Source organism: Battus philenor, unplaced genomic scaffold, assembly GCF_028537555.1.
Source record: "Battus philenor isolate CCGP_79_NKW_IND1 unplaced genomic scaffold, ilBatPhil1.0.hap1 SCAF_16, whole genome shotgun sequence".
Lineage (NCBI taxonomy): Eukaryota > Metazoa > Arthropoda > Insecta > Lepidoptera > Papilionidae > Battus > Battus philenor.
In genome coordinates this window covers 10783149-10798406 of record NW_027181678.1, presented here as the reverse complement: position 1 = coordinate 10798406, position 15258 = coordinate 10783149, and the positions used below count along the sequence as shown (strand labels likewise).

Here is a 15258-nt window from a genome sequence, read left to right as displayed (position 1 = left end):
TCACTTTGGGGCGTTTCAATTTGTGAGGTCAAAGTGAGGTATTGGTGTACTACAATTAACATCACCACATTATTATTTTATATAAAAAGATATAAGTTAAATTTAAAAACTTCGTAAGTTATGTTGCAAAATAGCAAGAAAACTTTAAATGTGTGTCATTTTACTGTTTAATTGTAACTAAATTGCCTTTTAAGAATATCACATTTTGTGAACTTTTTCATGTATGCAGGTGATTGGTTATAAATATAACTTAAAAGGAACGAGTGTATAGCTCATTAGTCAAAGGTTTAAGCTCACACCTATTTCAATCACTGTACTAAGTGATCACTCTAAATTAAGTTATTTTATCTTGAGTGCAATTCTGAAATGCGACAATGCAATAACTTTATGTGCAAAGTTAATAAACAATAATTCATTTTAATATGTAGTAATACGAATTTAGAAAACGATTTTTTAATACATTATCATTGCGTTATTTAAGCTGTAAGAATTTATTTTTGATAAATCCCTTTAAAGATTTAATGTATCCTATTAGCCTGCACAACAATTAACAATAAGTAAAAATTGTAATTTATTTATTACAACTGATTCAATTGATTTGACCATTGACTCTACAATATATTAAGGTCAAAAAATAAAAACAATTTAGCAGAAAAGTAATAAATGAACTCTCGAGAACGTTCAAATCAATTAAGTTACATCATCTAACCACTTCATAAACAAGGCGGAGACACACTCTGGATAATCGAAAAGGTTAGGGTAAACCTCGAAACTCCGCTTGGGCGGACTACGATCATGTTTTTAGGGGATGTACATAAAGATAACGAGAGGGAAATGCGAAGTTTTATGTGTTTCCATAAATGTAGGTCGATACAGAGTGTATATTCAGTGAGCGATGCTAATAAAATTTTATAAACTGTATTGCTGTTGACGCGCTCATGCGACATATTCCGTTTGCTATGACATCAACTCGTGCGATATATTCATTTATTATTGTCTCACTATTATTGGAAAATAGAATGCATTTGTGCGATTCCATCTATCTTATTTTAACCAAATTACACATTAAGATTCAAGCTGTTTCTAATTATTTTATTTAAAAACTGTTTATATTTAAAAAATCACACTTTCTGGCTTTATTCATATCAACAACTTTGCGAAAACGACGTTAATTATTATGAAATAGCTGTCTCGTAATATTTTGCACTGTCATAAGCTATTGCTCTGCCGCAATGCAATGAAAAAAAATGGACAAATAAAACGTGTTACAGAAGGACTATTTATTTTACTAATTTATCTCCTTAACGATGAACAACAAGTAACTTATAATAACTTTTTTTACTGTAAGAGGTAATATGTAAACCTGCTTTTTTTCTTTTGTTCGTCGCCAATTGTTTAAGAGCTAGGAATAGGTGTTTTAATTTAATCTGTGATTTCTATAATAAAAGAAGTAAAGTTTTGTATAAAAACTATTGCATTTTTATTAATATTTAATATTTTTTCTGTACATAAAAATCTTCGTAAATATTATAGAAATTTTTTCGAACCATTCTCGAGCTTTGCATTTAACTTAAGCGATTGATTTACACTTAGATATATCTGTGTAAAATTAATAAATAGCCAAAATATATGTGTTTTTATCTTTGTATGGCAGCTTGTAAAAGGTCACTTCAGACTGCGCCTAGGTATAGAGCGAAGTTGGACGGCGACCTTTGTATCGCTTAACGTTATTACACGGAACACGCTTCACTGGACCGGAAACTCGTCTGTCTCCTTGATAGAAACAATATGAGCCAATACTATCCAATACCATGGGACTACACCAGTGCCTGCTTCAACGTAGTTTACTATTCTGATGATAATTGTCTATTGGTGCGTATTAGCAATATAAACAAAAAAGACAGTGTACATGATTTTGCATTTACGCACAGTATATACAAGGTGATCGGTTATTGGTCTATGAGCTTTAAGGGGTAAACGATTACCTCATTTACTGACAATTATTGTACGATACACCCTGTCAAAAATTCATTGGTTTTAGAAATAATAAATAACTTTTATAATAATATAATAAGAAAAAAGCGTTTTCTAAAGTCGGATATCATTTTAAAAATAATTATTGTTTACTATCTGTCTCTGCAGACTGTATTGCCACAAACTATCTGCCTGTCGCAGTCCAAGAGAAAAAATAATTCATGCAACCTATTTAAGAGTGATCACTTTACAGAATATAGAGGAATAGAAGAAAAAGCTTAAATACTTTTTACATACACATGAGCTTTACATTCACCTCTTTAATACTTATATATCTATAACGAATCACCTGTATAGCCAAAAATTTTACTTTCGACCATTTTCCGAGAAAAAAACTATAAAATGAATTTACCAGCAAAAAATAAATTAGATAATTAGTTCACATGTTTAACAATATAATGAAAATTAATTAAAACAAACAAATAAAACAACGGAAAACGGGAGGACGTTAACAGCGTCAGTCAATAAGGAGCGATAATAACCTTTCCCTAGAGGCGCGAGTCGAGACGGGGACAGTCATTAGCCGCGCGTTAAACAATTCAGGGCAAGCAGACGAAGATGCCTTTAACAAATAGACCCGGCGTCGCTGCGGCAAGACCGGCCGTGACTCAGTCGATTATTGTGTCATTGTATATGATTGTGTGTTAACTTTGTTTCCTTTTTAGTGAAAGTCCCCATTAATACTTATTTACATACACTTCTACCGATCGATTTTACAGACAATACACATATACAATTATTCACTTAATTCAAAATATTATACACTTATCATTTTTACTGACCTCTTGTGTTCTACATGAAAAAAATGACATAAGAGCCTAATTTGATAGAAAATAGAATTAGTTTGGACTACCCTACAATGGCATCAAACTTGACGGAAAGGCATTCAACTTGAAAGCTACGAAGGGTTCAAAAGCGCCCTGATCTAAGAGATAATATTCTTAATGCAGTAGTTGTGCAATTTATACCTGAACTTTATTATCACTATAAAAAAGCCTTCAAAATAACGTTGTTTAACAAGTTTTTTTTGAAAGCTTAATTACTAATTTTACAGCCTAGAGTATAATAAGCTTATTTTTTAAAGTGCACACCATATGTGTATTGCTATTTTTCTTGTATTTATTAATATTGCACATGCACCAGTTGCCTTTCCTGAATATTGAATATGTAATGTTAAAAAGCTGATATTTAAAAGAAAAAATCATACGAGAAAAGATCACTTACAAAAATAATCATCTTCTCAAATAGTCATTTTTAGTTTCCACTTACGAATACAAATACAACGAAAACGAATACAAGCTCTGTAAATTTAATTTAAAACTAATATCAAACGAAGTAAATTAATTAGTCTAATACATTCAATAGTTTTACATCGTCCTTAAACTTTTAGTAAATAAGCATAAAAATATATTAAATATATAAAGTGTAACATTAAATACCATGTAACATAGTACCGTAAAAATAACCATAAAAATTATGATCACACCACATGAAAGTTGAAAAGTCTTTACCGATCAACGGTTGGAGGTATAAACGAGTGTGACATTAATAAAAAAGAACACCTTGAGTATTCTATATCCCACATTTTTTTATTAGTAAACTACTTATTAAAATCTTATATCCATCAATCGTATATCCATCTTTTTTCCTCTTCTTCTTTTCAGCCGATAAAGGCTCACTGTGCAGGGTATAGGCCTCCACCAAAGATCCCAATGGCAGGTCATGCGCCGCAGGCATCCAGCGACATCCCGAGCAATTCTAGCTAACTCGATAATCTTCACTTTCAACAATCAACAATCAATCAACAATCTTTTTCACATTTCTTTTAATTTTTACTTCCAATAACATGAAAATATACTTTATAAGCTAATGCGCGTTTTTGATTTCATATTATGAATTTTTAGGTCTTCTTATAAAAAAAATAGCGGAGATAGACAAACATACATTTATTATTAAAATGTGTGTTTTTATTTAATGTCTTTCGAAAAATTTTAGTAGCATTTAAATGTTTTGTGTAATGGGACAAAAGCCTTCTCTCAGAGTTTCTGTTTATATAATATATAATATGTTCGTTAACGAACTAAAGAACATAAACGAAGCATACAAAAGGACATCTCATTAAACACAATGTAGACTGTAGTAAACACAGTTTTGTTTACATCAAACACCACAAAGGGGTTACTGTATTGAACGCCACCGTAAACATTAAACGTTCCACGGAGTAACAAACGACTTACTCCTAGCTTTATTTATTTACGGTTCAAGTTGTCGACAAGTCGTTACAAAATGAAAGAAAACGACTTATTTATAAAAGCTTTACGCTTTCTGTTTTATCGTCAAACACTCCAAGTCTTGGACACATCATTATTTCGTGTTTAGGTAACTCATGTAGCCTTATAAAACAATTGAAGTGAGTTCCTGCGGCGAGACATTATTAAAATATTGTTGAAGTATTCGTTATTGTGTCGAGCACCTGTATTAATTTGTAATGGAAAACAACAAGTCGAGCGCGAAGAAATTTCTAAAGAAATTATAAAAATACTCGACACCCTTAAACGAGAAGTGTATTTGTACAGATGTCACAACGGGGCAGGGTCGACAAAAGGCCGTGCGTCCAAGCTTCATGGTTGACGGGGAACAATACAATATACCCGTGTGCGGTCGGGCGACTCAACGCACTACACTGAATCATAAAACATTTACAAAGAATTTTCTAGAACAAAAGATTTTTATTTATTCATAATAACTTACAATCAGAAATCTATAGAGGAAGCCTATGTACATAAGACGTCCTACGGCTGAAATAATATTAATGAATTATGTTGTCCAATCCAGTAATGTGTATGTGTAGTGGCCCGACCGAAAACTCCTCACATACCACTTGAGCTAAGACACCAAAACGAGGTTTAATCTCCACAAACCAACGGAATGCTATTGTGATCGTAGGTCACAAATAAATAATATTCACTAATTTTTATTGTATTCGTAAAACAAACAGTACAATTATTCACATATATTCATTAATAACGGTATTCTAAAAAAAATTACAGATGAATATTAAAAATCCGCAATATCAAAAGCTGAAATTACTACAAAGGATAAGACGAGTCAATTAGGTAAGTACCACAAAAATGAAAAGTTAAATACTGTCTAATTTATGTTTCGTGAATTTTAGTTGAAAGTAGATCAAAAAGAAAAAAAATATTATACTCATTGAAGACTAAGATAAATGTGCTCTCAATATTTAACTCAAAGGTACTTACGTGTACAACGAGGATATTTGGATCCTTACAACTAAAGAAATACCTAGAGTCAATTAACGCTTATCTTTATTTCGTATCACGTTTCAGGGTAGTGACATTAAAAGCTTTAAATTGAATCAAATTTATCTCATCATCATGTCAGCTGATAGACTACTGCTATGCGTAGTCCTCTCCTAAAGATCATCACGATGACCGACCTGGCGCTGTCCGCGTTCAGCAACTTCCCGCAATCCTGATTATGCCGTCTGTGTTCACCCCTAGTTGGTGGGCCTACTCGCGCCGCGTCTACTGGTTCGTAGTCGTCACTCAAGAACCTTTCGGTCACAGCCCTTTTGAAATCAATTAGTTATAAACACACAAAAAAACTTCAAAGTAATAACGAAGGTAATGAAAAACAGAAGTAACTGTTATTGTATATCTGTACAAAGTAACCACTTCAAATATATCATTTGGAGTTGATCTCGATGCTTTGGTTGGGCAACATGTTCATGAGAGTGCGGAGAACTCTGCTATCGATCATCGCCAAAATAAAGCAAGACCCAAAAGACGCGTGCCGGAAGCTGACGATTTCGGACCATTATCTCAGAATATTCAACATTAACGCTGTCCGGTGACGAAACAATATATTACCGCGAAGTTACACTACCGATTGGCTCAAAGCCAGACGTGCCTCCAATGTAAATTGATTTAGTCGCTGCGTGTACATTATGGACTACGAGGAAACTTGATTCTTTGAAAATTAAAATTAAAATAAATTTGTCGTGATGTAGTTACTGGTGTTTCAAGTATCGAAACAGTATTTAATGGTTTCTCAAAAGTAACTCACTTTAATAACTATCGCACTTTAATGTTAAGAATGTATTTGTTAATAAAGACTATATTCATAATATATCAGAAATAATTTGCTTCATGATTACCCTTTCAACCGTAGTTCGTTCTTCTGAACTTTGGCCTGCACCATAGAATTTCAATACGACCGATAAAAAGCCTCCTGGATTCAGCGTATTCCGACGACCTTAACAAGGACGGTCGTCCACTTTGTAGGTGGACGTCCTAATAACCAATAACTTACACAAAACTAGAATTAAGACAAAATCGAAAGTAATATACAAGATTATGTACGCATTACGAGCAATTGATGTAAAAAAGTAAACAAAGGCTTCTCTGCGTAAAAGGAATGTACCTCACGTCTCAACGTAATTTAATCGTCACATTATTCGACGGTAGCAGACGGTGAATCGAGAGGGGCTTCCTTAAATGGAATTGGCTCTTTAGTACTGTACATGATTCATGCTCCGAAGGTCATCAGTGCTTCCTGCATAATTACCGACATCGACTCTTAACGTCCACTTCCTTTTCAAGCCAAAATTAAAAGCGTTTATATGGCTCAATAAAAACAACTATTATAATTGTAATTAATCGAAACACGTTTCTTATTGTAAACGTCACTCGATTGTTGTTGCTGTTGAAACGGCTATGGTGTGTAGAGATAGGCATTGTTTTCGCATAACAAGAGGGTTTATTAAAGCGCTCGTGCATGACGTGATCGAACCTTATGTAGTGTGACGATCGTAATAACGTCAATCCATTATTTAGTCGGTCCTGCTTCAGTGAACATTCCATATATTTTACGAGCTAGCTTATATATATTGTAGACAATAGACATGAACTATTTCTAGAATTCGAAGAATTGTTCGTCTAAAGTAGCAGTGGGCGGGGCAAATCGATTAGCGACCACTAGTCGGTAGACGGCGTGTGTAGTCGCTCAGCTAGGTGGACCAACGACAAGAACGCAACAAGAACGAAAGACGACTTGTCGTAGCGTTATTTAGAGGAAGCCTATGCATTGCAGTGGGCGTCTATCGATATGGTGATGATTTCTAGAAAATACATTGTAACAGTACGTAAGTTATTCCCTGTAACCGAGGTTACGACGTGAATTTGTAAACAAAGAAAATCTTGTTAAATTTTTAAGACACTTGTAAAACTTATACTGGTTACTAAATAAGTATATATTCCGACAGATTTATACCAAAGCTTGATAGCAAACTTAACTGACATACGATGATGATGTTGCCATTAATGACGGTATTCATTGACCTAGTATTAGCTGATTCCGTAATATTTTTTTTAATATAACATTTTTGTAATAAATGTAAAACGTGTTACAACTGTTGTTCTCGTTTTTCTGCAATAAAATGTCGTGTCAGGACGGAGAATGTACTAATTATTTTCCTTGAAAGCAGTAAATAACTAAACAGACAGTAGCTAATTTTTTCAAAAATTATTATATTTTTGGTGACAAATCATAAATTTAACTGCATACGTTTAATGGTGAACACAATATCGTAAATGTTTTTGAACTAAAAAATCGATTCGAAGTTTACTTCAACACTTACATTAATTATGCGAGTAAACGTAAAATTAGGTTGCTATATTTAACAGTAAATTAAAGGGTTCAAACGTATTATCTAAAGTTAGATAATTTTATATTATTAACACGTTTTATCTAACAATTTCACATCCTTAATAACCATATTCTAAAACGAATTATTCAAAGTAGTATTTGCGTTATAAAAGTTAAAATAAACAAGCCCAGGGCCGAGTTCAACGGCCTAATTAAAAATACAGCTGCTCTAAAATCACAACAAACTAAGTTCATGCAGCAAGTGCGTGTAGACAAATATTTATGTATCGAATTGGTAAAATAAGATAACATTAACAAATAGAAGTTTCCAATATTTAGATATTTACTTTATATTGTATACATTAAGGGTACTAAAGACGCTGTTTAACCAAAAAACGTTTACTGTTTATGTATGTTATTATAATACTTTGTGTATTCAAGTAATACTTTGTACTATATCATTTGCTGTACATTTCTTTAGTTTATATTTTATATATTTCGCAGATTCGAGTTACCAGTGCGTAAGCGCCGTGTAAGTACTTTAAGGGAGATACTCGAGGGAGCTAAACCTTGACTTGGTTGGTTCCTATCACCTGGCTAACAATTTCCTTCGTTCTTATTGAAATATGTGATGTTTTAATTTTGTCCAGTTGATAAAAAAAAAACATTAATTAAACTAGTATGTGGCTAAAGACAGATCTTGATCTTAAGAGGTATCAACTTCTTTTTTTAATTAAATGTAAATAAAATGCAATATTAAAACTAGATAACAATAAATGTATCTAATATTGTTATAGTAAAACGAACTTTTTAATTTAAAGTAAAAAGTGGACACAGGTTATTGACTGATAAAGAATACGGTGGGCTCACCGACTCGGAACCGGAACGGTTATGTATCGATGATCGTAGATAATATAAAAAATCCCATAAAATATGATTTTAAACTCGAAGCAATACTGGTATAAACGAAATGACGTAAAAATATTATGACATTAAGTCATACTATTTTAAAGCTATATATCGAGATCGAATCAAAGTAAAAAATAAGGTGATTGCTTGAGGTAGGAAAGTAACCAGACACAAATTGACAAGTTGAAGTGGCAGTGGCATAGCACGCAGAAAAAATGGCCGCTGGGATCTTAAAATTTTGGAGTGACGGACACAGACCAGCAATCCAGAAGACCACCTTGCTAAGATCGTCGGAAGGCGCTGGATGCAAGTCACACCTCACCGATACTATAGAAAATCTATGATGTGATGATAATGATGTCATATTTTAGTCGTATACTTTATAGTCATTTTTTAAGGCCATGAAATAAAGGGAGACCTAAAAATATTCGGTTTTAAAATTACACGTAATAGATTAAATATTACATAAACAATGTTGTAAGATAACAAATACATACTTAATCTTGAAAAATACAAATTTTATTCCTAGTGTTACTATATGATGACAATTTTATAATCAGAATAGAAAGAAAATTTTACGTTTAATTATATTTACACAGATACAGCGATAAAACAAACGTTATAACACGATTATGGAAACACGTTAACTTACTACACCACAAAAAACGTGTTACAAGAGTTCCCTTATGTGTATAACAAATCCGGTGTTTTTATAAGGTTAGCGATGTCCCAAGAAAGATATAACGGTGCAATATATCAAAATGTCAAACTCATTTATTTTCCCATGGTAACGCGAAAGATGTGATAATTTTTTATCTTCTTCGATATTTATTCGGATCTTTCGCCTTATGTTTACAGTTTATAAAATTTTTGTACCGTTATCTGGGTTATAAATGTTTTAAATATACGTTATTTATATACAAGCAAGGTATAATTTATGTCTCTTGCACTAAGACGTATGTTTCTTAAAACTAATAATGCGGATTTCCCGTCGCTTCATTAGTTTACATATACTTGTTATAAAGTATTATATATTATTATAAAGTATATTACAATCCTAAAAAAACTTTAAAAATCGGTTTTTCTTTAAAATAAAAAAAATATCATCATCTTTAGCGTAGCTTTCATACGAGTATTGTAAATATAACCAGTTTAAACTTTTTGTCTAATGCAATGTACAATAGTACCTAAAACACTGTCTAAATTTGTCGCGAGGTGGTTTAGGCGGGTAATATTTACCGAAGGTTTATAAAATAAAATCTTATTTTTGCGAACTATAAAGTATAATTGTTATAAATTTTCGTTGCAGTAATATGAGAAATCACGTTATCCAGACACTACACAGTGCTACTAAATCCGCTGTACCGCGTCTTAAGTATGCGGGGGGTATGACGACATCAGCGTATCGGCTGCTCTCTTCTTTCAGTCTGCTGTCACCCGCTCGCGGCGGCAGCATTCGTGATCTCTTTTCCACGACCACCACTTCGCCTTTTACCTACGGCACTGTACAGCAGTTTCGGTACTATTATAACATTTCCAACGCAACTAAGTCATATTTATATTATATATGTCTCGTTAGAATTTTTTCAGACGAAATTTTCGATGACTTCGACTTAAGTAAACATCATGAGATTTACGTATTACAATAAAGGTTTAGTTGTAAATCATCATCAACATCATGCCAGCCGTTAAGCACATACAGCGAAGCATAAGCCTTTCCCAAAAATCACCACAATGACCACTCTTATTTTAATTATATAATGTGATAGCGTTTTTAAATTATCTTCAATCTATAATTAGGTTAAGCGACGTCTATAAATCCGTAATACCGTAACTTTTGGATTTAACCGTTCATACAATCCCCTGATAGATGGCACTTGTGTGGATCGAGCCCGCATCATTCGCCATCGAAGCCCACTTCAACACTACGCCAATTGTACTATAAATGAATAATAGATTGAATAAGGGTTCAGGAAGAGCGGGTTTCTTGTATTTTTATAGGATAAAGGTAACTGAATAGTATAGGAATAAAGCTGCTTACGTGCTATAACTTCCTGTGTATATTAAAATAAAAATATTATTTTAGTAACTTATCACCTTCATCATTTCTGACATGGGACGTTATGTGTTGGCCATAGGTCTTCATATTAGTCGTATTCTTATGACTTAGGGTCGTGGCCAAACATATCAGTACGCTGCCATTTTTCTTTACATTTCCTGTTTTCTAAAAGTTTAAAAAGGCGGTGTACGAGTTGCACGCTTTGTAATTGCGTTAATTCAGCGAGTTGTTGACCTTTGGTCTTCACGCTTTCAATTTCTGGATTTTACTAGCTCTTCCGAAATCATTGGTATCCATGAATTTCTATAGGACTCGTTGGAAGCGGCCTGTATCCATCTTCTTCATAAGAATAAGGCTTCATAGTGTAAGCCTGAACGTCCGTCCACCCTATGGATGTATATCCTACAAAACTATAACTTAAGTAACTAAAAAACCTAAAGAATGGAATTTTTTTTACCTGTCAGCAATGAATGACTTTTTTTGTTCTGGGAAATCCTATGTGAGACACAATTATGCTGGACTTTAAAAACAGAGATATTGTGTACACTGAACTAAAGCGAATTTGTTGTAGAGTTAGACCAGGGGCGTTTCAAACTACGAGGGTTCGCTTTACGCTTTTTTTACTAAAAGATGCCAATAAATGGGATGTCTTTAAAATATTGTTTACAGTTAAAGAATAAAGTATTTTAAATGTAGATTACTTGCGCGTACTTTACTTTAGCATAGATTAAAAATAAAACATAACAGTAGCCTAACAAATACTTTACCGCTTTAAGTAATGTTCTGAACAGCAGTTAAATCTTATTCTTTATGTCCTTCAAATGAAACTTATAGATTATTAACCTCGTTCAGCCATAGACTATAAATACTTTAAAACATATGTTAACACGATAAACGACTCTAATTTTATCACCAATACTGTAATTATATAATATGCGCTAACGACAAAATGAAATATTTTTAGAATAGCCAAGCGTTAAAAATATCACATCAAATAAACCAAATAAAGAATACTACGTAACACATTGAGGAAACATTGTTCTATAAATAACTTCCAACAACCGTAATCGAGTTATTGAACTGATAAAGGAAAATCACAGATGATAATTTACACTCTGTTATTTGTGTGCCCGCGGACATAAAGAAACCTGGTTGACGCATACTTACTGGTCTGCTGATCGAGTCAAGTTAACAACTAGACTTGCAATTTATTTTATACATTGCAGATATACAAAATAAATTGCCACACTATGCAGTGGCGTAGCTATGGTATTTGAGGCCTGGGGCAGATTGGAGCTTGGTGCCCCCCCCCCCCCTAAAGAGTCTAAAAAATTTCAAAATTCAGAACAGAATATAGTTAATATATTTTTTTTTGGTTCAAAATAATAATAAATATATATAAAATAACATTAGATCTAAATAAAATTTATTGGGAAATTTAAAAACGAACATTCCTCGCTTTTGGGCATGCAAAGTCATTAATCACATTTTCAAAATCAATAGTGTCAACTAGTTTGAAACACAGATATGTGTTTTTGTGATTTAGGGCCCTTTTAAAAAACACTATGTGTTTTGCGAATGAAAGGCTTTTAAAACACTGTGTATGTTATAATTTGTAACCGTTTACTTTTTTTTAATGTTCATATTATTTAACAACTTTTTTAGCACAAAAATAGAAAATTCGATATTCTTTTTATGTTATTTACTTTAAATTATGGTTTTCATTTTTCTTTTAACATTTCATTTTTCATAATTCAAAAAAAAAATTAAAAAAAAATATTTTCAACTTTGGTGTCCCCCCTGCTTGTGGTGCCTGGTGCGGCCGCCCCGCTCGCCACCCCCTAGCTACGCCACTGACACTATGTTAAAATAATCCGAAAGTAGCAATAGATCTAGCCGTTATTTTGGCTTTTCAGGTACCTACAAAATAGAATGTTTAACATCAAGTGTCTACTGTTGAGTGACAGCCCTAATCGAGATTCCCCTCTGGGAGGCTCTTGCGCCCATTTAGTCCTCGCACCTCACCATCCTGAGGAACATTTATCAATATCCAAAACTATGGTCGTAAAATGAACCGCATTCAAATATTCGTATTCTTTTTTCAAATTTAAAACGTATTACCGCAAGTGCATTGCTGGGAATTTATGCATTTATTTGAAGCAACTTCTGCTGAGATATTCAGTCTTACCGCGGTTACCATATATCGAGCATATCATTATGCAAAACTATTGCAATAACTTACCGAGACGCAGATATCGGCGGCTAGACGAAATTTTCGGCATTATTGAGCACTGTTAGATTGTGGTACGAACTTCTCATTTATATTCTAAACTACTTATCATATTGAACGAGTCCTCAAAATAATCTCAATATTAAGATATGTTTACTTATTCACTCTTTTAACAAGTTATGAAATAACAGGCTTAAAGCCTTATAGGCATTCTCTAGCAATCAATCGAACAAGGTGATGAAAATGTAACTGATATGTGTGTAAATTATTTTTAAATTTAATAATTCGTAATGTCCAACGTTGGCGATTTATTTGAAAGACAAACGCCGTTTTCAACCGGTCCCGAAATTGATGAGCGAGGACTATCTCCAGCAGTGGACGTGGTACCGCTAGAAATTATGTTTTATTTTTTATCTGGCTTATACTGTTGCCCAAGTGGCATTTGCAGATTCTGCGAGTGCGAGGGAACAAAACACAGGCTCCCTGGAGAGACAGCTCGAGCGCTACGTATTACAATTTCAGTGGATTTGGTAATGATGATCATGATTGAGAAACCTAAAATGGCTTCTTAATCATGATTGAGATGAAAATGACAGTAAATTGCGTAAAATAAAAAAAGTCATTTAATAATTCATGTAAATTATGATAAAGAACAAAAGATCAATCTATCAAAGCTGTCATCCATAGATAAGGTAGTTCGTGTAGCAACAGTTGTGTCATTTATTAACGTGCCAATTATTTAAGTCGTTGCTTTTATCATATCTGCGCTTTGATTGCAATGTTTAACCACTGCGGTAGGAGCGTCGAGTACAGTCGACTACCACAGGTGAATGCGCACAGCCGGCACTTACCTGCCGTTTTACATTACAGTGAGATACAGATTACGTCTACCAAATGTAATTATAATAAACTGTATTTACAGATATATGTTAAAATTTCTTGGTTGACGACTAAAGTCAAGACGCTCGGCTCTGTGTAAAGTTTTGTGGCCGAAAAACATCGTACCGAAAAGATTAATGTTTGTTTGAACGATGGATAGATATGAACTTCAGCGGCGCTCGTGTTCTCTCGTCCTCTACCTCTCTCTACCTTGCCTTCTTAAAGCGCGGAACAGCAGTTTCGGTTGCATTCGAATAAATAGTGCTTTGCAGAATTTTATTTAAAAATATTGAGGATATACATAATTCTTGTGAATATGGCGTATATTATCACAGATTCAAACATTTCGTTAATTATAATAAATAATAAATTAAGTTAATCGATGTTTCAAAACGCGAATACAACAAATACTGTTTCCTAGTAAATTTCAAGGAATTACATGTTATTACAGTACAATTTAAATCACATTCCAATAACTTTGCTAACTGCGACTAATTTATATGCATTTATTTGTTAAACGTGGATGTAATGGTGTTCGCCATATGTAATGCAAACAAATTAAGAGAGTTTGCTTACTCCATGTCACATGCACCGTACATTTATTAACAACGCCCGCTACATGAGCTATTTCGGGCACGCAACGAAAATATCAATGTTTATTTGCGCCTCTGTTTATATTAATACTTCTGTAAGCATCTCGTAATTACGAGCCAACACCCTTTCGAAGATAAGTGTATTTTTAAAATCTTAATTCCGAAATATTAAAAGTCGCATGTTGCATGTGAAACTTCTCATTTTTTAAGAAAATTTTGAATTTTAAAATCGATAAGCCAATTCAATACTCACATAATCTACCGAAGCTAAGGGACAGGCGCTTTCTGAGCTTTTGCATTTTGCTCATAGCGCCTCCCCTTTTTTCTCTCATTGTCACGCCTGTAAACAAAAAAGGTATCGTTCAAAATAACTTTCCATAACTTATAAAAGGAAAGGGAAACACAAACAATTTAAAAAAAGGGTTGAAAAGCAAATAAAATACAGCATACTCTTTAATATATTTTATGGGGGCGATTTAAGACATCATAAAGCAAATTTTGTAGAATAAACTGAATACGTATCGGTAGCTTATTACCATTTTTAAGATTTAGTACAAGTGCGATCTTAATTCTTCTTAGGCATTCTCTACCACTTAACCTAGAGTGGTGCAGAGATAAGAAGTACGCAGATGTGTGATGATATGATAGAATAATTATACCAAACATACTATATATACATTATAGATACTATATTAGTAATGTAGTTACTCTCTATAATCAATTACTGTTCGGAAAATCGTCGTAGTGAAGGGCGAAAAAAACGTACTTGGCCGTTAAACCTAGATTTAAGTTCGTAAACAAATTTCTATTAGCCTTGTCATTATCCTCACGTACATGTATTGCCAGCGGGTATACAAAATTGAACGATTAAAGATAATAACTCG

General features: G+C 33.2%; 1 protein-coding gene across 4 annotated transcripts in view; it reads right to left on the bottom strand.

The window, feature by feature from the left end:
• The window catches only part of Eip63E (cyclin dependent kinase Eip63E), a 108318-nt gene that overhangs the window by 47417 nt on the left and 45643 nt on the right, over positions 1 to 15258 (bottom strand). For all 4 annotated transcript variants that reach the window (XM_068762060.1, XM_068762063.1, XM_068762061.1 and 1 more), the window contains exon 2: positions 14628 to 14714. In XM_068762060.1, the coding sequence (XP_068618161.1) occupies positions 14628 to 14714 (87 nt within the window). The remainder of the gene's footprint in view (positions 1 to 14627; positions 14715 to 15258) is intronic.